This window comes from Globicephala melas, chromosome 1, assembly GCF_963455315.2.
Source record: "Globicephala melas chromosome 1, mGloMel1.2, whole genome shotgun sequence".
Classification (NCBI taxonomy): Eukaryota; Metazoa; Chordata; class Mammalia; order Artiodactyla; family Delphinidae; genus Globicephala; species Globicephala melas.
Window position 1 is genome coordinate 105,832,152 of NC_083314.1, and position 26,465 is coordinate 105,858,616.

General features: G+C 46.7%; 1 protein-coding gene across 9 annotated transcripts in view; it reads left to right on the plus strand.

The window, feature by feature from the left end:
• BCAR3 (BCAR3 adaptor protein, NSP family member) overlaps positions 1 to 26,465 on the plus strand; it is a 206,437-nt gene that overhangs the window by 138,081 nt on the left and 41,891 nt on the right. Inside the window, exon 1 of one of the 9 annotated variants that reach the window (XM_060302650.2) lies at positions 15,982 to 16,438. The exons of 6 other annotated variants lie outside the window; for them this stretch is intronic. In XM_060302650.2, the coding sequence (XP_060158633.1) occupies positions 16,355 to 16,438 (84 nt within the window). In that variant the 5' untranslated portion in view covers positions 15,982 to 16,354. Of the gene's footprint in view, positions 1 to 15,981; positions 16,439 to 26,465 lie in introns of those variants that run through there. 2 more of the 9 variants (XM_060302647.2, XM_060302649.2) reach the window with 2 other exon arrangements.

Genomic DNA, 26,465 nt, shown 5'->3' on the forward strand with positions numbered 1-26,465 from the left:
GTTAAACATGTGGGTCTACCTCCTTCTTTTTTTTTTTGTGGTGTGTGGACCTCTCACTGTTGTGGCCTCTCCTGTTGTGGAGCACAGGCTCCGGATGCGCAGGCTCAGCGGCCATGGCTCACGGGCCCAGCCGCTCCGCGGCATGTGGGATCTTCCCAGACCGGGGCACGAACCCACGTCCCCTGCATCGGCAGGCGGACTCTCAACCACTGCGCCACCAGGGAAGCCCTACCTCCTTCTTTTGAATGGTTATCCAGTATTCCATTGTGTGAAATACAATTATATTTAACCAATTTCCTACTGACATTTGGATTCTTGTTAAAAACAGTTTTGCAGTTATTTAACAAATATAGTCATATTTGTTATATATGGCATAGTCGTTTAACAAATGTTTATTGAGTATCTGCCATCTGCTGGTCACTGTTTGAGGGCCTGAGGATACAGCAGTGAAGAAAACAATGTCCCTGCCTCTATGGATCTTATATTATGGGGTGGAACGGTGAGAAGACAGAGAAGACAACCGAGTACACCATGTTCGGTAGACATAGTGCTGAGCTGAAAAAAATTCATCAGGGGAAAGAACTACTAAATGTTGGAGTTAAGGGGACGTTGAATTTAAGTAGGGTGGCCAGGGAAGGCCTCACCCAGAGGGCGACTTTCTAGTGGAGGGGCAAGTCAAGAGTGGTGTCTGGGGAATTCCCTGGTGGACCAATGGTTAGGACTGTACACTCTCACTGCCAAGGGCCCGGGTTCAGTCCCTGGTTGGGGAGCTAAGATCCCGCAAGTCTCGTGGCCAAAAAAAAGGAAAAAAAAAAGAGTGGTGTCTGATGGGGGGAGGATGTAGCAAGGGCAAGGCCGTGAAAGCCAGAGCTCACCTCTTCCACTCAGGAACAGCTGTGAGGCCAGTGGGGCCAGAGGGCGTGGCCTTGAGGGAGAGTGGTGAAAGCTGATGTGAGAGAATGAGGAAGGGGGTGAGGCAGGTTGCACAGGGCCTGGATGTCCCAGTAAAGATGTTAACTTTTACAGAGTGAGATGGGGAGCCTTCTCAGGATCACTTTGGCCTGTATGTTGCTGGCAGACTGTGAGGGACAAGGGTAGGAGCAGGGAGATCAGATGGGAGGCCGTGGTGACCGTCCAGGTGAGAGATGGTGATGATTTGGATCTGTGATGGCAGAAGGGGTGGTGAAGAAGGGGGATTCTTGACATAAAATATGAAGGCAGAGCCTCAGGATTTCCAGAGGGGCTGGATATGGGTGGGAGAAAAGAAGCGTGAAGCTCAGTACTGGAAGGATACATTGCCTCACTGAGAAGGCTTGGTGTGCATTTGTGCGAGAATTTCTGTAAGATAAACACGTATGAGTAGAATGATTGAGTGTTGGGTAATAAGTCAAAATTAACTTCCTGGCAATTAAGGAGTTTTGTTTTATTTTTCACATTTCTCTCTGTTTCCAAATTTCCTCTGATAATCATTAGTGCTTTTATGATAGTTACTTATAAAAATAGATGCTCCTCTATTTATATACCTTAGTCTACTCCACAGATCTGATGCTGAAAACTTATGGCTTAATCAAAATTATGTAAAACAGGTAGGTTAGATATATGAGAGCCTAAGTTTTTAAACTCTTTGGTCTCAAGACCCCTTTTCAATTGTTACAAATTATTGAGGACCCCAGAGAGCTTTTGTTATGTGGGTTTTAGCTATTGGTTTATTGTATGAGAAATTAAAATGTAGGAATTTTAAATATTTATTTAATTCATTTAAAATAACAATATTAAACCCATTATGTGACTATAAATAGCATGTTTTATAAAAAATATTCATTTTCCAAAACAAAATTTAGTGAGAAGAATGGCATTGGTTTACATTTTTGCAAATCTCTTTAGTGTCTAGTCTAATAGAACAAGCTTGATTCTCATGTCTGCTTTAGCCTTCAGTCTGTTGTGTTACATCATTTTGGTTGAAGTCTAAAGAAAATCTGGTCTTGCACAGATAATGTAATTCAAAAAGGGAGGAATAGTCTTTTTTTTATTGAGGTATGATTGACATAACATTATATTAGTTTCAGGTATACGATGTAATGATTTGATATTTGTATATATTGCAAAATGATCACAATAAGACCAGTTAGCATCCGTCCCCATACATAGTTATAAAAAAATTTTTTCTGATGAGAACTTTTGAGATCCACTTTGCTAGCTACTTTCAAATATGCACTATAGTATTATTATTTTTTATTTATTTATTTATTTGCGGTATGCGGGCCTCTCACTGCTGTAGCCTCTCCCGTTGCGGAGCACAGGCTCCGAACGCTTAGGCTCAGCGGCCATGGCTCAGGGGCCCAGCCGCTCCGCGGCATGTGGCATCTTCCCGGACCGGGGCACGAACCCGCGTCCCCTGCATCGGCAGGCGCACCCTCAACCACTGCACCACCAGGGAAGCCCACAATATAGTATTATTAACTATAGTCACCGTGCTGTGTATTACATCCCCAGCACTTATTCACTTTATAACTGGAAATTTGTACCTTTTGATCTCCTTCACCCATTTTGCTCACTCCTCATCCCCTAGGAATAGTATTTTAATAGCCTTTTCAGATCATTAGAGATATTCTTCTTTATTATTATACTAAAACTTGAAAAGTTGCAGTTCCGTAAATGTGAATTGCAGTGTGGAATCTGAAATCATATCAATGAACTTTTTTTTTTTACTCTATTCCCTTAACATCCATTGGTCTCTCTGGCCATGTGAATGGATCTTACCCATGCATGATTTGTACCATCGTGCATTGGTCATTTGAAAAATACTGCTTTGCTGAGATATGCAGATCTTCCAAATGTTAACATATTTCACTATACAATACCCAAAACTCACATTCATTATTATCGTCGTTCATGAAAAAAATCATTAAAGTATTTACCACTCATGGTGGTAAATACACGTTTCTCAAAATTCTCATTTTCAGTTGAAAGCTCAAGTTTTAGCATTGGCAACAAACACTGTCAGTTGTTTTCCTTGAAGTGACAGGCTCACTTTGTTCATTTTGTAGAAAATGTCTGCCAAATAAATACTCGTGTCTGCATAACCATTGTTTGTCAGACGTTCTTTGAAGTAAAAATGGCATTCCATGAAAAAGCAGCTAGTGCAGCCTACAACTTAATGGCACAATTGCTTTCCCTCGAGACAACCACTGTGCTGGGTGTGCAGGAGAAGTGCTGTATGTCTGCTTCCTGTCTCACCACACAGAAATTTCGAGACATGGACTCAAGGGCCAGGATGTAATAAAGTGAATACAGTGGTCCCCCTGATCCGTAGCTTCAGTCACCCATAGTCAACCATGGTCTGAAAATTCCAGATATGAACAATTCATAAGTTTTATTTTATGTGGTGGTACAATATTTTTTTACTCAAGTATAGTTGATGTACAATATTATATAACTTACAGGTGTCCAATATAGTGATTCACAATTTTTAAAAGTTATACTCCATAAATAATTATTATAAAATATTGGCTATATTCCCTGTGTTGTACAGTATATCCTTATAGCTCATTTTATATCTAATGGTCTGTACCTCTTAATCTCCTACCCCTATATTGCCCCTCCCCTCTTCCCTCTCCCCACTGGTAACCACTAGTTTGTTCTCCATATCTGTGAGTCTACTTTACTGTCACATTCACTAGTTCGTTGTATTTTTTAGATTCCACATATATCATACAGTGTTTGTCTTTCTCTGTCTGACTTACTTCACTTAGCATAATGCCCTCCAGGTCCATCCATGTTGCTGCAAGTGGCAAGATGTCATTCTTTTTTATGGCTGAGTAGTATCCAGTGTGTGTGTGTGTGTGTGTGTGTGTGTGTGCGCGCGCGTGTGCATCTTCTTTATCCATCCTAAGTGTTGATGGACACTTAGGTTGTTTCTATCTTGGCAATTGTAAGTCACGCGACTATGAACATTGGGGTGCATGTATCTTTTCTAATAAGTGTTTTTTTCTTTTTCGGACAATTTGTAAGTTTTAAATCGTGTGCCACTCTGAGTAGCCTGATGAAATCTCCTTCCTGCCTAACCCATGAATCATCCCTTTGTCCAATGCATCCCATCCGTTAGTCACTTGGTAGCCATCTTTTATCAGATTGACTCTCAAGGTATTGCAGTGCTTGTTCAAGTAACCCTTATTTTACTTAATAATGGCCCCGAAGCACAAGAGTAGTGATGTTGGCAATTCAGATATTCTCTTCCTGTACCTAATTTAGAAATTAAACTTCATCATAGGTATGTATGTATAGGAAAAACATAGTATATATATGGTTTGGTACTATGGGTGGTTCCAGGCAGCCACTGGGGGTCTTGAAACATACTGCCTGCAGATAAGGGGAGACTATTGTAATTCTTACTGCTTCATCAAGGACTTCTTAAGTGGAACTGGCTATTTTTTAAAGAAATACATATTTTTAATTTCTAATATTTAAAGAATAAATTTAAAAAGCATGGTGGTCAAGAAATGCAGTGACTACTTATCCAGTTTGGTGCCTCCCCCATGCTTGCTGCTACAGTCCCTGTAGTTTTACCCATCATTGCTTTTGCTCCATCAGCATAAATGTCAACCCAGTGAAAAAGGCAAAAAAAGCTCTCAGTATCATTACAAAAATACTGTTAACTTCACGGACTCCCTGAAAGGCTCCCGTGGGCCCGCAGACCACACTGAGCACTGCCGTCCTAGAGGGTCTCCTGCTACTAAAGAGCTGTTATGAAGCTGCAGAAACACGAATACAAATAATCACTGTCTGTTTATCTAAATACATATTTTTTCTCTAGCTAAGAAAAAACCCAGCGTGCCCAACAATAGCATTTACATTTAAAATACTGATTATTAATAGAGAAGAGACATCCATTTTCATTTAAAACTAAGAAAAAATTGAGGGTCTATCCCAGAAATAAGGGTTCACAATTGTCTGCCTGTTCTTTACAATCGAGTGGATTGTAAAGCCTCGGTAAGTACTAAATCTATTTCACACGATCAAGTCCTTGCTCATTATATACTGTAAAGAGCTGGGCCACAGCAGTTGCTGTTCTGCTCTAATTGCTTTATGTGAAAACCATGAAAGCCCAGAGCTTGGTGAGGTCAATGCCGGGTTTATGGCAGAGATGCTCAGCTTGGATGTGTGAATGCAGTCGAGGGGTATATTTGCTTGGGGCAGGCTGATCTCAACATTCCCCTGATCCTTAAGCTTTTGTTAATTGCTGTGTATTTGCCCATTCTCTGCTCCCAGCATGGATTAGCTAGCTGACTCCATTCATCCTTTCTGTCAGTGAAGATAAGGATGTGTCAGACCCTGGGAACCAGAGCATGCCTCTTGGCCCTTCGAGTTCCAGCTCTCTCCAGATGGCATCTAATTGTTCCTTGAATGACCTCAGTGTCCAGGCTGTAAGAACCTGGTCTGAGAGGCTATTTCACATATTTATTAGCTCGTGGATGAGAACTTACTACATAAAGCCCCCATTCACACTCTCAAAAGAGCTTTTTGTACAGAAGAAATGATAAAGCTGATGGACTGTTTCCTGTGGCCACCAGTCTCCAACTGGATCCTTATTTTTCAGAGGCCCAGGTGGGTGCTTTTTGAAAGGAGCTGTGTGGTCCAGTTGTGTCCATCGTGGTCCAGTCTCCTCCTCTCTGTCTTCCCATGGTCTTTACTGGCAGGAGCCTAAGCAGAACAGTGCCGTATCCTCTTCTCTCCCAGTTTGCAGAGCATTCTACGGTTGCTCACTCAGAGCAGGTGGTGGACGTTGGGAATTACTGTGTCTTGGTAGCCTCTTCCCGTTTGGGAACCCGGGTAGGTCACAGTTTAAAAGAGTAAAGTGCTTCTAAGTGATGAAGTGGGAACCAGCCCTAATCCAGCCACAGGGACGGCAAGGTGGGTTCACCAGTGAGGACAGCAACCCCCACGTGGCAATTCACGTCTCATGCTTCTGTGGTTCTTAACTGTCTAGGGGGTGGTCCCCTATCTTTTTGCAAATATGATGAATAAGAAACCTGTCTCTACAAATATGCACACACGCTTACTGTGCATCTTCTAAGGTGTTTGTGGATCGAGATTGAGAATCCCTGTGCTATCTTCAAATGTTCTGGTATTGTACTGGGCATTGGAGTGAAGATGATGACTGAGGCCTGGGTCCTGAGGCCACCAGACAAGGACACATCATTTTAATTAGTGCTTCAGTAGCTGGATGCTGGAAGACAGGTTTGGGGCTGAGGCTCCTCACTGGGATGAATAGAACAAGAGCAATGGGTGAAGGATGCCCCATAGGGCCACACAGGCTGAGAACCAGGGATCCGTGGCTCCTTCCAGGCCGTGCCCACCTAAGGACTACATAGGGAACAAATTTGGGAAGATGTAAATATAATTTGGAAGTGATGCAAATTTCCTTTCTTTTGATCTAGGAGTCATGAGAGTTGCCCTCCCAGGTAATCCATCGTACCTGGTGAAGTTCTCCTTTGTAAGGGAATGTCTGAGCCTTTGCCTCTGAATCAGGTCCTCTGGCTTTCTACAAAACAGAATAGCCTTTGGAAATGTTCTCCAGGAACATAAGATGCTGCTGTTGCCTGTATAAGCAGGATTGAGAGAGCCATTTATTAGTAGTTTCCTGTAGCCTAGGCGGGATGCTGGTTGTGGGAGCAAAACTTACACCTGTACTCAGTGGCACAGAACATTCTAACTCTGTGAATCCCTCTCCCTTTTCCTACAGGCAAATTCATGTCTGCTTTATCCTTGAGAACTCAAGACAACCCAGTTCTATAAAGGAGTGCCCTTGGAGTAGGCTATGAAACACTATTAATATCCACCCATCCCTGCAACATGAGTGTATCACCCTGTTATTAATGGGCATGTATCATACGTGTTTTCGTGTAGCATCAGTTTATATTGGCTCCTTTTTAGCATTTCCAGATTTAGGGATCGTGTCTTATACAGGTGAACTCTAGCAGAGCCCAACACAGTGTGTTATATTTCACTCTCAAGCGTTTACCTAATCTCACAATGATAAGGTGAACCTGTAAACTCTCAAACTGATGATGTGAGCTAGGAAATTTATCACTGGGAAGGGCAGGGGCGGAGTGGCCTGGGTCGATGACTGTTCTCAGGAAGGAAAACACGTCTGGACTCTCAGCCCTTGCATCTGCTTCTCTCAGCATGTTGACTGCATTCTCTCAGATCAACTTCTCCATGTAGTTGGGGGCACATGGCTGTTGGCTATTCTAAGCTTATAATCTTAAAGCTTATGGTCCAAAGGGAAAAGGGGACCTCTACCTCTGCTCTGGTTTGAAAAATCCCAAGGAAGGACTCTGATTGGTCTAACTTAGGTCACATGGCCACTCCTGGACCATTAGGTGTTCAGTATTCTGATTGGATTTCACAACCATTATAAGCATGAATACACATGCCCTGGGGTAAAGGTTTTAAATGTAATAACCACTATCTGCTATTTACATCATTTTTCTCCCTGAATTTTTAGGATGAGAATCTATTAGGCTATGTTTCTAATTGTCTCTGTCTACTCAGGGTACATATATAAAATGCTGGCGCATGTTGGCATATGCATGCTAGGTTTTACAGAGATATTTTTGTTTTGATCTTTTCAAGTCATATACTCACCTTTCTCTAGCTTATCTCCCTCCTGGTTTATTTATATGCTGGATATCCATTGCCTCCCAGTTTAATTGGGAGGCAGATCCCCAGATTCCCCTACTGTTACAGAGAAATTATAGGTGGGAGGTGAGGAGGTGGTGCAGAGGGGCTGTGAATTCCCCTTGATTTCTAGTTTGACTTTGGAAAAATTCCTGCATCTGTTGTCACAAGTGGCCTAACCCTGAGGCAGGTGTGTTGATCCTCAAGAACGATCCAGATGAGTTCTTGCTGCCTCCCTGGTAACTCTCCCTTCCTTCCCCTGCCTTCCCACTCCTCTGGGTGTACATGTAAGGCCAGGGATTGTACTGTCCTTTGAGCCACTGACAGAAGGAACCTATTACCCGCATGAATGCTGACTGCCTGGATGTCACTTCTGAGGTGGCATTGGGCTTAGCAGTTGACGGCCTTAGGAAGTGAAGAAAGGAGCTGGTAATCAGTACAGTCCTTCCCGTGCAGCTCACCCTCTGATTCGGCCTTTTCCTGTAGAGAAATGGGCCCAGCTGACATCTTCATATACGACAAAGACGGTCTGTCCCTTAGCCCTCCATTTATCAGCTGTGTGATGGGGCTTTGCTGCCTCCTGGCTTTTCTCAGATTCTGGCCTCAGTATCCATCTGTACATGTCCTGCCCTTTCCCATCAGTAATGTTGAGAACTTCTGACCAGGGATATTTCAGAGACCAGCTGTCTATGTTGCCAAAAATATCTGTCACTCGGTCGGAGGGAGAGGGTTTTTGCGGCAGCTATAATTCTGCCTGCTGGATTTGCACAAGATAAGGTACTCTAGGCCACCAGGTGGTATCCATGCTTCCATGATCACATGCGATAGAGCCAGCCACTCTGATTCACAGTCGTTTTAATTATTAACTCTAAGAACTGTTTTGATCTCATATGTGAAATAGAGATAATAATACGTGTCTCCTAGCACGAGTATTAAATAGACACTCTGGTAAAAGTCCTCTGTATAAATGCTGGCTCTTGGGGACCTTGCACATGGGGTGGTGAAGGCTCCTTTGAGGAGCCCGGCTGAGAGCTGGAACGATGTCTGTGACTGCTGAAGTCTAATGGGAGGGACCGCATCCCTGGAGTCTGTGGTTGGGGAGGGGATGCTGAGGGTCTCACTAAGCGTTTACTAAGCATTGCATGCAGACAGGCTCTTCCGCCAGCTGGGGGAGAGGGTTCTCCTCCTCTCGCAGGTGTTTAAAGCTACTCAAGCAGCAGGAAGGAAAGTGGCACTGCTTGCCTCAAAGCTCTCTATCTCCTCCTCTTACCAGCCCCAGCCCTGCCAAGACCTGACTGTGTCCAAGGTGACTAAGGGAAGGGGGGCTATCTGTCTTTGCCCATGTCTGTGATGACCAGGGTATCCTCTGCCCTTCCCTCTCCACTAGAAAAAAGATCAAGTTAAGACCCTCAGGAGCTGCATCTTTAGGAGCCACTGAAAGTCTTTCTGGATCAGTGGGGATTGTTATGTCACATGACTCTTGGGTAAAAGCCATGGACCCCTCACCTCAGTGAACAGTACTCATACAGCAGCTGATATACAATTTCCAGTGGTTCATGGAAGCCCCATCCCACCAGAGGTTAAGAATTCCTGACCTAGACTGACTGGTTCTCATAGCTCTTTGGGCAGTATGCATAATTATCTGGTATGTCCCTCAGATGATACCCATTATCAGTTTATGACCATGAAAAAATGATATTTTCCCACTGAAGTATTGTATTCAGGTGGCTGGAATTTGCTTGAAAACAGAGAAGAAGGGATTCATTAAGATCATTTTCTCTTTCACTTGGCCACAGCTTTCAAGGCTGGAATGAGTCGAGGTAGTCCTGGCTCCACCTCTTACCTGGTGCCTACCCTGCCCTCTGTCCGAGGGTTCCTGCCTTCTCAGGCATCCCTCACAGTCTGCTTCATCCACTCAGAACTTTGGTACCCTTTCTGGGTGGGAGGTGGCTGTGTGGTGGCCTTGGAAGAGTGCACTATAACTCTGGCGATCCCTGCCATTAGGGGCTGGAGAGCAGGAGGTGCAGGCAGAAAGCAGAATCAGAGATGACACAGAGAAGGTAGCTGGGCGAGGCAGGCACGTCCAAGGGCTATCCCAGGCACAGTTCTAATTGTATAAATGGTTGGCATCAGAGTACCCAGTAATATGGACTGGTGAAGTATGAAGGAGTCAGGCACATGAGAGGTGGCCCTTCTGGGGACTCTAGACATACGTGGAAGATCCAGTCCCAGGGCAAGAGCCTGGAGAGCCAGGCAGGGGGTAGGGGGAAAGGTTGGAGGAGCATCAGGCAGGGCACCCAGGTGGGACATAGGCTGAAGCCCAGCTCTGCGGTCACTTGATGTGGGGACAGTGGGAAAGGAGGGGCCACGGGATCCCTAGTCAGACTAGCTGGGACAGTGCTGGGACATGGAGAGCTTGGTAGTTGCAGGTGGACCCAGGAGTCCCCTTGGGTGAGGGCCGAGTGGGCAGATGCTCTGGACGCACATGCTGCCTGTTAACTCCCCAAATGACAGAGAGTCTGCAGTAGAAGATCATCTTAGGTATCTGAGCAAGTGTGATTCAAACCAATTTTAATACACAGTCTTAAAATCTGAAGGCTAGAAGATATTTTAAGGCTAAAGAAACCTCTTAAACTCCTCCTCATTGTTCCCTGGCTTTCAAGGCTCAGGAGTCACCTCAGTACCAGTTGGGGTCGGTCAGTGGCTCAGGGTGGTGCTGTCCACACTCTCCTTGCAGGACGTGGGTCCCATAGCCTGCCCTTTGGGTGAGATTTAGGGTGCAGCTGGGCATGTGCCCTGTAGGAGGAATGGACCGGAGAAACAGGTTTTGTGGTCCCTTCCTTTGGAGGGGAAGGGAGGCTCACTTTTGCTGAGTGCCTAGACTCTGTGTTGCCAGGCTCTTTATGTGTTATCTCTGTTGATCCTCACAAAAACCCAGTAAGTTGGAGGAGGAAACTGGGGCCCAGAGAGGTTAAGAAATTTCCCAAGGTCACCCAGCTTGCTAGTGGTACAATGAAGACTTGAACCCACCCTGGCTCTCCCTCTACCCTGCCACCTCCCAGCAGCACTTGAAACGTGCAGATATGTGTCTCACAGCTCCGTTTTGGCAGATGTCATTTTGCAGAAGTGCTTGTGAGAGGGGCGAGCCCGTGGCAGCCGAGATGGGAGCCCACGCTGGATCTGGTTGGTGAGCCTTTGCACATTCTGGCTTCGCGGATGCCCCTCAGGCCATCTCTGCGGTGCTCTGCATGGGAGGGGCCTCTGAGGGGCTTTTGCTGTCACTATTAGTTGCTGGAAGGGGAAAGAGAAAAGCGTACAGCAAAGAAAGCCTAGGCGCTACAATGACAGGAGAACAAATGAGTGCTCTGGGTGTGTCGCCTGCACAGCGGGTGTAGAATGGAAGGAAGCTTGGGAGGTGGGTGGCGGATCATCTTGGATGAGTTAGACTCCCACGGGTGTAAGGCTGGGCTTCAGGAGACAAGGAATCCCCTGAAATTATATGTAAAACTTTGCAATATGTGCCTTTTGTTCTGAGAGGAGGGTCCGTGGTTTTCACAGACTCTCAAAGAAGGCTGAGGCCGCCAGAAAGTCTGAGTCTGCTGTTGGAGAGGCTGGAATGACGCCCTGTGCATGTTCTTTTAATTTGGCCGTAATGCTAAAAATAGAAAATTGAGCTTGCATAATATAGGATTTCTGGGGTGATATCAGGCAATAGGTGGCGGTGGTGGCGGCGGGATGTGCGGGACGGGACTGTACGCGGCAGCGCGAGAAAGCAGTCAGGGCTGGATGCTCACCTGATTTTGCTTCATGTTATCAGTTATACAATTTTAATAGCCGGTTAGAGAAACAAATTTGTGGAGGGGATGGAAGGCTCGGTAGGGAGCAATCTGTTTGTGAATACTGTCCTTGGTCTCTCTTTATGTGCTAAGCAGATCAATACCGCTTCCGGAGAGAGACCACTTAACAGCCATACTCTTTCATCCCCTTGAGGAATCTGGGGGAACCGTCAGAGCGAGAGGAGGGGCGTACAGCAAAGGCTCGTAAATGCACCCTCTGTGTTCGCCAGCGACACACAACCCGGCCCTAAGAGCTCAGCCGGCACTTCCTGCCCTCCTCTCGCCTTGTCCAGTTTGCATTCCCTTTTGGAGCAGGAAATCAATTGCGTTTGCATATAGGAAAATGTGTTGAATTGTCTTTGGCGGCTTGTGAAGCTGCTGAGTCTCGCGTGAGGAGGAGGTGACCTGTTTCCTGACGGCGTCCTCCTCCCTCAGCGGTTTCCCAGCCCTTCTCCTCGAGCCCTGTGGCTTTTATGGGAGGGCAGGTGCTCGGATGCCTGACCTCCTCCCCTAACACCTCACCTCCTGGTTACTGTGATCAGAATCACGCAGGGAAGCAGGGCTGCTGATAAACGTGCCCCTTTGTGGCCCAGGGCCCCCCAGGCGGGACACTCTTCAGGGAGCAGGGCCTGCGGAAGGCGGCCACGGATCCTTAGGACTGGGCCCGTCTGGGTTAATCTTCCTGCTTCTAGGGCACCAGGAGGAATGTCTTACTCCCTAGCTCCTTAAAGCTGTCTTTGTTCACTAAGAGCCAGATCACTGGGGTTTAGTGGAGGCAAAAAGCCAGGAAGGATGGATCTTTCTAGGGAGGTGAGGAGTCCCAGCAGTTGCCCCAAAGGTGGAGCTGTTTTGACCACGTAGACTTGTGCTGATCTCTTGACTCATGTTCCGAGTGTGTCCCCTGTGGGCAGAGACCAGCTGGGCCTCGTGGCCTTGGATCAGTGCCCTCCGATCAAAGCCTGCCGCCCACCTCGGGCAGTGTCGCTGTCTGCAGGGCTGCTTGACAGTGACCGAGAGCACCTTGGTGTTGTTTAAGGCTTGATGCCTTGATTCCGGGCTGGCCCTGGGAAGGGGAGTGGAGGTGTGGGCAGCTTTATTTTCTCGGTTTCCCTGAAACAGGGAAAAGCAGGTACCTGGTAGGCACATCTTCCTCCTCAGAGACCTCGTCCCCACCCCATGCCGTGTTGGAGAGAGGGTCTACCTCACGGGGAGGCTGAGCTTCTAGTGCGGACTGTGGCACTTTCGGAAAGGGACTCGGTGTGCCTCTCAGCCCCTCCCAGCCCAAGGGCTGCTGCTAACAAGAAGCACTTGTCTGTGGAATATGACTGGCAGGCACCCCCTGTTTCCATGGTTACTAAATAGGGCAGGTTAATATTAAGGCTGCCCAAGGCAAAAATGGCATTGGTGGCAATGCTTGTGCAGGGGCCTTCCTCTGGTCTGCTTTAACCCTATTCCCAGACAGGGTGGGCAACATTTGACGGGAGGTCACGAGGATTTTCTTCAAGGGTTCACCTGGCTGCGCAGCCTTGGCTTTTCTCACAGGTGTATTTCTTGGTTCAGAGGAGTGAGCCTCCCAGGAGGCCAGAGGGCGCGCTGGAGAGCACGGCGCTTTCCCAGAGCTCTGTGCTGCTTGCTCCGGGCCACCCCGCCTCCATCAGTCCCTGGGGTTGCATTAGAGATGCTGACCCCTGTCCCCAGAAAAGCATGGTGTTTAGAAAGCCCTGAATACAAACTTTGACTGGTCCTAGATCACATGTACCAAATCATCAGACAGTGGCCACCTACCCCAGGTCACAACTCTTTTTCATGGGGCTGTGTCAGTAACCGGTTTAATTATATGACATTAAAAAATCTCATATTTGGTGATCAGATACCAGGTTCTGGCAAAAGCACAGGCTGGAGTTCCTGGTCCTTTGTCTGTCCTCTGCTGCATGACACGCCATTCTGGTCCTCTGTTTCTTTGTAACTAGAATAGAATCATCATTGTGGGGAGAATGGGGGGGAGTTGATCGGTGTGGATGGGAGACATCAAAAAACATAAGTCAGTGAAGGGCACTTTACGAATTCATGCAACTATCATCTTTAGTGGCAATAACAACATGTTATTTTAGTCTCTCTCCTTGGCCATTTCAGGGGAAAATTGATTAAAACCTTTGAGTGCTGCTTTAGAAATTATTTTTTGTGTGGAACAAAAAAATAAAAAGTGCTTAGGAAACAGTTACCTAATAAGATTAGCTCACTGTTTAATCCTGACAGAACCAATTCTTCGTGCATTATGGAGACATTTTTTAGAGTCAACAGGGAAAGCCTCAGGTGACAAGAGCTGTGATTCTGCAGTGACCTGTCTTTTGCTTTGCTTTTACCTGGCCCTGGAGCACTTGACTACGTAATTCTATGTAATTTACATGTCTGAGTTATTTTAAGTATATTTTCTTTCAAGAATGCACTTCATTCAGTCTTTCTGTGGGTAGGGTATCAGAATTCAGAGGCTTTGGCTGACTAATCTCACTGAATTTCTGCGCAGGATTTAAGGAGTTGCTTCCCTCCCTTTTTCTGAGCTGGGGATGCTAGCCTCTTGGGGAGTTTCTTCTTATTTACTTATTTATTGGCTGCGTTGGGTCTTCGCTGCTGTGCAGGGGCTTTTCTCTCCAGTTGCGGCGGTTGGGGGCTACTCTTTGTTGTCGTGCGCGGGCTTCTCATTGCGGTGGCTTCTCTTGTCGCGGAGCACAGGCTCTAGGCACGCGGGCTCAGTAGTTGTAGCTCTCAGGCTCTAGAGCACAGGCTCAGTAGTTGTGGCGCAGGGGCTTAGCTGCTCCATAGCGTGTGAGATCTTCCTGGACCAGGGCTCGAACCCGTGTCCCCTGCATTGGCAGGCGGATTCTTAACCACTGTGCCACCAGGGAAGTCCCGGGAGTTTCTTATTCTGACAGAGCTTGTCACTTCCTGTCAAAGGGGAACAACAGGTGCAAACTGGGCCCCTTACCTGGTGGCTATTGGCCTGATTGATGAGTCATCCCCATAAAACTCCTGGGGCCGTGGGCCCTGGCTGCTCACGTGGACTTACTCTTTGAACCCCATCTAATGGAAATGAGGGCAAACAGAGAAAATGCTTCCTCATGGGTCCCGTTCATGGACCTTGGGGGACAGTATTGACCCACCAACTGGACCATCTCCAAGGGCCCCTCCAGCTCAAAAACCCCGTGAATTCTACCACCCTTGGTGCTTGCTTCCAAGGTCTCAGGTAGACTTCCCAGGACCCAGGGTTGCACATCTGGGCCCCAGAATCATGGGGGGTGGGGAGCCAGTTGAGGAAGCAGAAAGGAAGTCAGCCTCCCCGGTTGTTCCTGTGATGACAGGCCCTTTGTAGCTCCATCCGCACGTTAGAGGTGTTTATTAGGCTGAGCCTCTGCCCCTTGAGGTGAGTGTGAGATCTACCACTCTCCAGAGCCTTCATTTAAGCACAGAAGCCACACACTAGGCATTGAACAAACAGTTCGCTATTTTTACAGGCTGACTTGACCTAGTCCAAAGGCCGAGGCCTCCTGAGGATTTGACACTAATCCTGTTGGATATTTCTCATACCTCCCTCATGCCTCATCTGGTGTTGTTCCTTTCTGGACTGAATAGGTTCTGTTTCTTCCTCATTACAAGTTTCTGCCTGTGTGAAGTTTTAGAAAGCTTCAGGACACATTCCATTTTTGAGTGGCCGAAGCCACAGAAAGTTAATATTTGGAACGGTAGGAGAGGAAGCGCTCCAGGCAGAAACCTGGGTTTGATTAAAAATTAAAAAAAAAAAAAAAACAGAATTGTTGAGAATCCACCCTGACTGGAATGAAAGAAGAAAAGCAATTCCTTTTCCCTAAGGTGTCGGGAGGCTCTTGGTAGGGGTAAAGGTCTCTTAGCGCTGGAGGATCGCTTGGTGGCGCTTGGTGGCGTTGGACGTGAGGTTCGCATGCTGGATCTGGGTTAGGCGGGATGGGCAATTACAGTGAAGCGTCTAAAGTGAAGGAGGAGAGTGGGACAAACAGTTGGGTCAAAAGAGGGTACGTAGCCTGTCCCCCATCCTCCCAACAGGCTGCACAGCCAGGTGGGGACGGCCGCCGCTCAGGGTGTTAGCTGACAGACTTGCTAATTAAACACCTAAGGGCAACAGTGCTTTGCCAATAGTGATGGCTATGCCAACGTTATCAGCTGCAAACTGGCTGCCAGGAGCATCCTAATTAAAAATAAACAGTTCTGGGGGTGGCTGAGAGAGTGGGATGGGGATCCTGCCTAGGTTTCTCGGGACTTCTAGGATTGCTCCTAGGGGAAAGTCACACCCAGTTCGCCTTTGGGTCCTTTTCTCAAAGGAGCCTCTGTCTCATCACAAGGTGGTGTGATGTGTGCTTCTTGAACTCCTAGGTGCTGGGGCGACAAGCAAACAGACAGAGCCTCTAGGAGCAGATTGCCTGGTGACTTCAGCCCTGGGGAGGAAAGGTTGCCTGGGGGGATAATGATTTCTGATGGGTCTCTAAATTGAGGGGACAGCTAAAGCCCCAAGCCTCTTCTAAAAGAGGTTAGAATTTCAACAGAAAGTGAGTCTGGTCACATGAGGATTTCTGGCACTGTGTGCATGGCAGGCTGGACAGCCGCCTGCCAGAATTGAGCGAGTGGATCGTATTGGCTTCAGCGGAGAGGGAAAGTCCCAGCCCGGCCGGGGAGAAGGAGCCTCTCACTCCCCTGCGGCCCACGGGCTGGAGCGGCACAGCTGCTGCAGCGGGACTGGAGCTCTCACGCCTCAAGCCCCCTCTCCTTTAACCCTAAAGAAAGTGTGTGGTCCAGGGACTGAAGACTGAAAGATGCCTAAGGAATGCAATGCTTTCCACGCCCTCTCGGCTGCTCTGTGCTGCTTCTATCACCGCAAGTCTTTCCTTGGAGTAAAGGTAGGTGTGAGATAAGGTACATCTAAAATTCTTTGGGGGGCCTTGAAAGCACTAGAAAAGTTTGCAGCCCGCTGGCTGTAAAAACAGAGGTGCTGACTTTGACGTATGGATCTTCATAAGCCCCTAGTGGTGCGTCTCCTCTGGAAGCAGAATCGGGACACACAGAAGGGAGCTCCTTGTCTGTGCTTTAGGATGAAGCTCTGTTTTTCAAGAGACTTTCCGTTTCCTTGGGCTGAAATTTTATACCAAGGTAGCTCAATACTATTTTTCTTTTCTCTCTCTCCCTCTCTTTCTCTCTCTCTCTCTCTCTCTCCCCCCTTGTTTGTAATGAAGGCTGAGCCCCTCTCTCCACATACCCTGCTGTTCCATTATGTCAGTAACGTATATAAGTACAGAACCCACCAAATATCTCCTTTCAAATTGCAGTCACGTTCCAAAACGTTTCCGTATTCAGAACTGTCTTTTTTCTTTTTTAATTTAAAGAATGCTCCCATTCTTAACCTTTGTTACAAGACATCAATACCAAAGGTAATATGTCAATACACTATTTATTTTGATGAAAATATTCAAAGAACCTCATTGGACTAAATCAAGACGAAGCCTCTGTTCTGTGGCCCACCTGTGACAACAACTAAGAATTGCATTTAGTATACGCTGTCACTGATCTGGGGGCTTGTCTGCCTTGGAAAAATCCTGTCGGCCCCAGCATGACTAAGGACCTCATTTATTCATGGGAAATAGGAATCAGAAAGCTCTCAAGGAATTCTTCCCACCCTGACAGCAGAGCTCCCTCTCCTAAGGGACTGACTTATTTGGTGCCATTGAAAGAGCTACAACAGGAAAATTTCATAGGAGACCCTGTTACAGGGAGAAAGAGCCCTTTGTAGAAAAATAGACAGTGAATATGAAGAGGAGAGGCTTCTTCTAATTTTACTGCCCTTTTGGAGCGTTCAGAATAGCTTTCTAACCGTTCCGCCAAGTTCATTTTTGTCTCTTTGTCAAGGAATTTGGAGGAGAGTGAGTAATCGTAGGTTAAGAGTGTTTCCTCCCTGATTTAAGAGCCCCTTTCTAACCTGGAGCCCAGTGGGGTGACGTGAGGAGCATGTGGTTTCTGGCCTAAATATGGATCGTTCTAGAGTGGGGCAGATGAAGTCATGCCATTAACAGTATTTTAAAGCTGTCGGAGATAGACGGGGAGGTCCCGAAGGGAATCATGCCCTGCAGGGACTGGCAGTAGATGTACACTCTAATAGAAGTCCTCGCATAAGCCAACTTCTGCTAATTCAGAAGAGTGCAACTCACCATTTGGTATCTGAGGAAACAGCCCGTAAATATCTGGGTCTGCGTGATGAGATTCTGTTTTGAGACCACTGCGCCTCTGCAGTTATTTTCTCCAGGGCCTGCACAGAAAGGCCACAGTAACACATGGGGTTGGTCTGACCTAACCATCCTTCGGCCTCCCCACCACAGCCACTCTTGGTGGTTGACCGTCGGTGGAAACACCCTCCTTCCCCCCTGGGCTTCCTATCCCACCCTAGTATGTTGCATCTTCATAGCACAGAGAGAAGACCTGACCTGCTCACTCACCAGAACCTGAAGCCTTCCAACGCAGCTCAGGCTTTCCCTCTGACTCTTGGGATATGTTTCCCTGTCTGGTTTTGCTTAGTTACCTGGGAAAGAAAACGTACCTGTGCTCAAATCCCTCATCCTGCCAGTGTTGCCCCAGTGGTAACGCTGCATCACTTTATTGACTCCCACTTTAATTAGGGGTTTCAGGTCTTGCGGCCCATAATTAGTTTCTGTTGCAATTAGAGCTTCAAAGTTAAATTGGGATTGATTGCCTGATAGCAAAGCGGAAATAGAGCTCCGATTCTTGACCATGATGCTACTTCCCTTGGCAGGAATTTCTCATACCAAAAATAACACTGTGGTAGCCATGGTAACTTTCCATTTGGTCTAATCCATATCATCTCTGGAGAAAGTACAATGTTATTAATAGTGTTTGTTGTATGGGAAGAAAACTAAAAATATAAAAGCTCCTTCATTACATAGGGGACCAATCACACAGGCGCTTTCAGGGAATAAGATCTCATTTGCAGAGATTCTGCAGAATTTAGTATGTGTTTAAGGGCCTTGTGTGGACTTGAATACAAAGGCCCTGGAAAAGAATTAATTGGGAGGCCAAGAATGGAGAGGAGGTCAAGGATATGCAGTCATTGCTGGTCCTCACGAGTTGAGGCCATGTCAAGGGTCACGATTTTAACATCCCAGAAGGGTTCACACAAGGCACTCATTTCACAAAAGACCTCTGGATCTCGAGTAAGAAAAGGAAAGGACATTTTGCTTACAGCCAATGGAAAAGAGTCTGTCATGAAGATATTCCAGATCCACAATGTTAGTGGGGATGTTTGAAAATCCCTGAATGGCAAATGTCGTAGCCTTTCCGTGTGTAAGAACTTTGTTAGGTGGTGGTGGTGGGGGGTGATTTAATGACTGAGGCAGGTTCCTGCCTTTGAAGGACTTCCCACAAGACCATTAGTCCATAGTGTCATTTCGTTACATTTGCAAAAGGCTTTCCAATGTCTGAGGTTCCTTCACAAGTTGTCTCCCTGGGGTGTCAAGACAAGCTGAAATCAGGCAGGACGGTAGTTTACTCCTTCTCCACAGAGGAGAAGCCGAGGCTCAGAGAAGCTCCCTGCTCCAGAATCATTTAGTGGGGAACCAGGAGTAGAAATCGGATTTTGTGGCCTCAAGCCAAGTGTCCTTTCTCCGATACCATAGTAAGACCAGTGAACATTGACAAGATGATTCTGTCCCTACTCATACTTCAGTTAACTGTTCAGTTGGGAAAGCATAGTGCGAACCTCAGCTTCAGGAAAGACTTCAGGGAGGACGCAGCACTGGTTTTCATAGACTAGGTCGCCTTCCTGCGGCAGTGGCAGGGCCACCTTCCGGTTCCTAGAGAACTGCAGAAGGAATTTAGGAGAAGCACAATAGATCCCATTTCTGGAACTGGCCGTGGGGACAAACGCCCGCTTCTCTGGCCCCTCGAGTCCCTGATTCTCCCTGTGTGTGGGCAGGGGAACCGGAGCTGAAACTTGCTGCCTCATCAGTGGCTACTCCTGACGAAGGTGGGTGTGATTGTGTCAGGAAACTTCAGGGGAACCAAAGAGACTGGAGTTACCTTGCAAGTGCAGAATAGCCACCTTTCTGAAAGAGCACCAACAAGGAGGTTGGAGTAGGGAGTTGGTGAATAAATGAATCAGTAAGTCTTGGCTAGCCAGTCACTAAGTCCAGCGGCACTGGTCTTGTCAACGAGAAGTCATTGTTAGAAGGCAGTGGATTTTAAGCATTTACATTCTCGTACAGAGGTGTGACTGTCTTTGCAGCCACAAAGTGCCCTATGGTGGGAAGAGCTTATATCGTGCGGTTGCTATCGTGGTGTTTTGTTTTGCTTTAAATCATTTCCCTTGCCTCTGGAAAAAGTATTTGGAGCCTCTCTGAATGCACATTATAGCCTGAGGTGTCTCATCTGCCCATCCGTGGAGGGTTGGGCCCTCAGAACTTGATTTCATTGGAAACTACCTTTCTGTGTTGGAGTGTCATGTAATAGAGTGAAAGTCCTGCTCATTTTCCCTGTGGCCCATCCCTTGGTCTGTCTGCTGTTGTGACAGGTTGGTTACTGGTGATACACCCTGGTGTTGACAGTGGCTTAGGTTGCCTTTGTCACGGGGCTGATGCATCGCCAGCACAAGCTGCGCAAGGTGGAAAAAGCCACCGGGGAAATGTCTTTCGAAGTGACTCAGCCCATCTTTGTAGCACTTAGTAGTTGCTCACTTATTTCTCCTGCTCTCCAAAAAAAAAAAAAAAAGGCCTAGCACAGCTTTTTAAAAGAAACCTAAATGCATTCCATTGGCATCTGGGGGCCACGGGGATCTGGTTTCAGCATCGGGGAAGGACGTGCCTGACAGGGGCTGGATCCCAGTGCCCCCTTCACCACAGACACCGGAGCTTGGATCCTGGCTGAGACCTTGTTTTTGTTGGAGAGTCGTGGGTGGGAAGCAGAAACGAGACTGGGATCCTGGGAAAATTCTGTTAGCGGGTCAGCACCTCCAGGACCGCAGAGAGATGGAGCTGTGCCAAACACTGGAAAGGATGCTGGTGAGTCATTGGGGTGCGTGCGCCACAACGGTCGTCACGCACCCACGTGTGAGAGGGCAGCCGTACACGGAGGACCCTGACCTCTGTCGCTGGGTTTAAAGATGCCTTCAGAGACAGAGCTGAGGCCTTTTACCTGATGCACATTTTGGACGTCCCCAGGGCAGCAGAGGAGACTCAGGCTGTCCTGGTGGGGGAGAGGAGGAGAGGAGTGCCTCCTGGGGTTGGACATCACTGCAGCATCTCTGTCCTCATCTGGATTTTCAGTGCATGTCCATAGCCCCGGGAGCTACTATTGGAATCTGGCTCTGGCCACGAGAATGTCATGGCCTATTTTTCTATCTTATGAAAGGGCTATGATCAGTCTTTTAGTCTGTATGGAGAACTCTCCCCAGTGTCCACTCTAACACGTGTGTGCTTTTACAAAAGCAGGTATACAGAGAGAACCAACAAGCTAGAATCCTAGATCCTTTAACTGTAGTAAGATGGACCAGCGAGGGACCAGCGAGCCAGTCTCCCACTCAGAATTCATCTACTCATTCCCTGCCCCCACCCCCACCCCCATGCCCAGCATGTGTATCAAGGGCCTGTGGGTGCTGGGGAGACAGAGTGAAAGTTTTTGTCCTAAAGGAGCAATTCCGTATCCGGATGGGGAGATGGGCACGCAGGCAGCTCTCTCCAAGGTACCACGGAGAGGTATCACGTGGTGGTGCAAAGGCAGGGAGAATGCACAGCACAGTGCGAGGTGCTGGGCAGAGGTATTAACCCACTTCTGGGTCAGGGAACTTCCCCGAGCAGGTAACACTGGGCAACTCCTAAAGGAGCCATAGGTTGAAGAGGCCCTGGGGAGAAAAAGGGCATCACACACGGGACTTCAGGCTGAAGTTGAGCAGCAGAAGGAGATGAGATCCGAGAGGTGGTCGGTGCACAGACGGCACAGGGCAGCGGGGAGCCAGCACGCAGTTCGGATGGGAGTGGGGGAGGGTTTGGGGGTCGGCCCCTTGTGTGCAGGATGCGTTTGAGGAGCATCACCAGCGTCTCCCCTAACTCATGCCAACATCCTTGAAGCCTCCCGTCCTCTCTGCTTGTCCCTGCTCAGCTCACTCGTATTTTCCTCTCTCCACCTTCTCTTTAAGCCTGTTTTTAACACTCATAATAAGATCCTGTTTCTTACTCCACAGCAACAGTTCAGACCATCAGGCCCGATACTTTTTTATTTATTTATTATTATTTTTTTTGTTTGAGGTACGCAGGCCTCTCACTGCTGTGGCCTCTCCCGTTGCGGAGCACAGGCTCCAGACGCGCAGGCTCAGCGGCCATGGCTCACGGGCCTAGCCGCTCCGCGGCATGTGGGATCTTCCCGGATCGGGGCATAAATCCGCGTCCCCTGCATCGGCAGGTGGACCCTTAACCACTGCGCCACCAGGGAAGCCCCAGGCCCAATACTTTTCCATCCGCACCCCTGCCCCCACGAGCTACAGCTCTACCTGTGTCCATATCCATGACCCTCTCTTCCTTCCTGCAGCCTCTGAGGATGAAATGTCCCTCTCCCTGACCAAGCCCAGCCCTGCCACCTGTGTCCGTGACCACCCTCCTCCCCAAAGACTCCTCAGGCACCTTCAGGTTGTCCCTCTCTACCAGCACTTCCCTCTTAGCTTAGACATGCTTCAGTCTTCCCCATTCTAAAAATAATCATCATATCCATGTCTTCCTTCCTGGTCCCTGACTTCCTCCATCCCCAAAGCTGGTTAACACAGACTCTGCTTCCTCACTTCCCATTGGCCACTCAGTCCCCTTGACCTGATCAGCGACCTGTCCTCGCAAAGTCCTGTGGCTGCCATCCAATTCTGATGCTATTAGAACTCTCTGCTGCACTTGGCACTGTTGGCCATCCTTTCCTGGAAGTCTCTTCTCAACCTCTAGGACACTGAACTCTACTTGTTTCTCTTAGATCCTGCCCAACCCATCCTGCTGTGTTGTTATAGACTGAATGTTTGTGTCCCCCCAAAATTCATGTTGAAATCCTAACCTCGAATGCGTTGATGTTAACAGGTAGGCCCTTTGGGAGGTGATTAGGTCATGAGGGTGGAGCCCTGGTGAATGGAATTAGTGCCCTTATAAAGGGGATCCCAGAGAGCTCTCTTATCCCTTCCACCATGTGAGGACATGGCAAGAACATGGCCATCTATAAACTAGAAAGCAAGCTCTCAATAGACACTGAATCTGCCGGTGCCTTGATCTTAGACTTCCCAGCCTCCAGAAACTGTGAGAAATAAATGTTTGTTGTTTAAGCCACCCAGTCTATCGTATTTTTCTTATAGTAGCTTAAATGGACTAAGACACCTGTCTTCACTTTCTCTTTCTAGCCTGCCTCTTAAAAAAGCCAGTGTCTTCTAGCCCTCTTCTCATATTCCCTCTATAACCCATCCCTTACGTGGCATTTGAGACAGCATACGCCCTCTACACTGAGGATTCTCAAGCCCTTCTCTATAGCACCTTGATCCCATGGCCTCGTGAGCCACTCCATCTGGATGGCCCACAGGTACCTCAGGCTCTACATCTTCTTCCATAAACTTGCTCCCCGCTCATGCTTCTGTACTGGAAGTTGATGGCTCAGTCATCTTCCAGGAGCTCCCATGTCTTTTCCCCCTATTCATCTTCCATGTCTAATCAGTTATGTCTTCATGATTTTACTCCTAAACTGTTCTCTCATCCACCCTTTCCTCCTGTCTCTCCCACCAATACTGTACTACTTCAGGCCTCATTATCTATTACTGCTTAAAATTCTGCAGTAACTTCCTAACTGGTCATCTGGCCCTAAATCTTCATAGGAGGTCATTTTATTACCCTTCTTTTTGACATTTCTAGAGATGGGAGGTGTACTGTACCCTAAAGGCAATACAGTCCCACTTTTGAAAACTCTAAATTGCTAGAAAGTTCCTCCTAGTATTGAGTCAAAATCTATACCTTGCAATGTCCACCTTATTCTTAAGTTAAATGAGTATAATAACCCTTCAGATACATGTTTTTCCCTTCCATAATATGACCATGTCTATTTGAGGCCAAATTAGTTGGTATGAGTAGACACCTAGGAATAAGACAGGAGGGAGTTGAACCAAGAATATCTGACCTGCCATCTTGGGACGAGAACATCCCAAACCTTCATATATGTCAACACAGCCCTCATGTTCCCCAGGTCTTTCCCGTAAACATGTCTGGTTCTTCATATACTTTGGGAGACTTGGATTCTAGTTTTCAGGCAATCCTTTACTGCATAGGTCTGAGCAAGTCACGAAAATTCAGGGCCTTGGTCATGTTTTCTTTTGTGAGATATAAATATTCTTGCTACTTATTTAATTCCAGGGACATCATATGATTCATGAGATCTGAGTTGTGTTGTATTAGGTATCTTGTCCCTCTGAGTCCAGCTGCTGCTTTCCTGATCCTGTCCATGACATCTAACATGGTGTTTGTGTGTTTTTTAAAAAAAAACTTGTTTAGATGAATTATGTGGGTGTCAAGAACTTTGAACTCCTCTGGGAGAAATATATGCCTTTAAAGTGGCATGTGTGTGAGGTGTATATTGGAAGCAGTGAAGTCGATGCTTGGCCAAAACCCATTTTGTGATGAGTCATTTCGTTTTACTGAAAACCTACTCCGTACTTAGCTCTGATCTATAATGCACTTTCTGAGACAGTTGTTAGTCACGTACTGTTTTGCAAAGAGAGGATTTGGAAAGTCATTTATTCCACCCGCACACTGAAGGGCTTTCTGAATCTTTGGATTTTCCTCCACGTGTTTGGCATATCTCGTTTTTCCTTCCAATTACATCTCCTAGTGTCTTTCAATCACAATGCATTTTGTTTATTCAGTAATGCCTCATGCATTTGAGGTGAATTTAAGGAAAGGATAGAATTGGGGTTTTGGGTGGTTTTTTGTTTTTGAAAAGGATAGTATTTAAATTAAGTTGATTTTTATTTTCTGATATTCTGAAGAGGAAATAGGGAATCCATTTTGGTGAACAGCTGTGTTCCACATCACTCATAATTTGAATTAAATGTTGAATTAACAAGCTTGAATTACCAATGGTAAAGATTTCTGGTTTGGCTCTCTTTGTGTTCTGAAATTTGGTCAGCTGGTCTTCAAACCCTTATCCTGGGTCTGCCTTAGCCAGGGCAGTCTCTGTTTTTTCATTCGCTGTAGATGTTAACAAAACACTACTCTTACTGAATGGAATCTCACTGCCAGACGGAGCGATTAATATTTCACTTGCGTTGTCTTATTTAGCTTGTGTGTGTGTGAGAGAGAGGTGTTATCGGAAGTCACTTGAGGACACGGTTAAAGGGACCAAAGCAGTTTAGAGGAGGTTTTCATCGGTCGAACTGGTACTTGGCTTTTATTTGAAGCCCTTCATTTCACTGACCCAATAAAGGATTAAGTGCAACCAGCGACCTTCAGCCTTCATCGTAAGTGTGGCACATCCAACTTCTCACTGGGAAGAATCAGAATACAGGGCTGCCTCATGGGGGTGATGTAGATGTCTGCTTCAGGAAGTCACCACCTACATTTGATCTGGAGGGGAGGGTACCCGCCATAGCTTTCAGCAGGGCAGGATGTTAACAAATGGCTTGTTGAAAATCTTATCGTGTTTCAGTTTATCTATTACCAGAGAAAGGTGAGACCCCCTTGGCGTTGAGCACTGAGTGAGCCCCTGGGTAATGCTTTGTCAAAAGGGTAAGAAACATGATGGACAAACCGACTGGGGCCAGGGGAGGGAGGGGGAGGGGAGGAGAGCTTATGGTGTAATGAGTGCATTCAGCAAGTTCTTTCACATGTGAGTAACCTTTGTGAAGGAAAAACGCTATTCTTGGTGTTGGATGTGCTACATTCTGTCACACTTAGAATTCTTCCTGCAGTTTTCAGACCGAAATCGGTCTCCTTCAGTGAAAAATAATTTTCAGTCCCTTGGTATTTCATCAAAATAAAATTGAACTTCAAAAGCAATAGCTTCATGATCTAGCAGGATGGGAGGGTGTGGGGAAGATCTTGCCCAGAGAATGATTGTGGATGAAAGGCAACAGGAGTTTAACATCAAAGGGAGCCGTGGGTCCCAATCAGAATGATTCTAATGTAATTAGTTTGGAACGGAGGATTAAGTTACTGCTGCCTGCTTAGAGAGTGCGCTGCGTTAAGGCTCCAGTCTGCACAAATTAAAATTAGTCTTTTTTCATTTACACATATGGAAAGCAGAATTTTAATGCGAATTTCACAGAACCTTGATAAGCACGGAGTTCCACAGATATCCTCTTCATGTTTCTTATTCATGGTTTCTGAGCCTCTTTTAATAAGCATTTGATAAGGTTTGATAATGAATAAAATGAAATCTCTTGGACTTGGGCTCTCTGGGGGGGTTGATGGCATTTTCCTATCTGTGCTAGTGTCTGACGGCCCCTGTATCATCATTTGTCTGTGAAAAGGAAAATCACACAAAGTAAAAAAATGAAGCATCTTAATTTAACAGCAAATTGCAAATCAGTTTTTAATGGCACTGGAGTGAGAATCTGATGTAAAGTGTGATAAATTACTCAGGTTTAATTATAAAATGGTAAAATGGCATCAAAACCCATCTGTAGAATCTTTGCTGAAGATGAGATTCTTTCTAGGATTTAGAAAAGAGGAATTTATATCTTCAAGGAACTTAAAAGTTAGCAGCAAATTAATTGAAGTGTTTCAGAATGCTGAAACTTATTGAAATTTTATGAAATCTCTTTACTACTGAGTCCTTTCTCAGAAGGAGCCAAAGGCCCTCACTGACCTCAAAGAAGATAAACACTGAGAACTTCAGCAAAACAACTTGTGATTTATTACT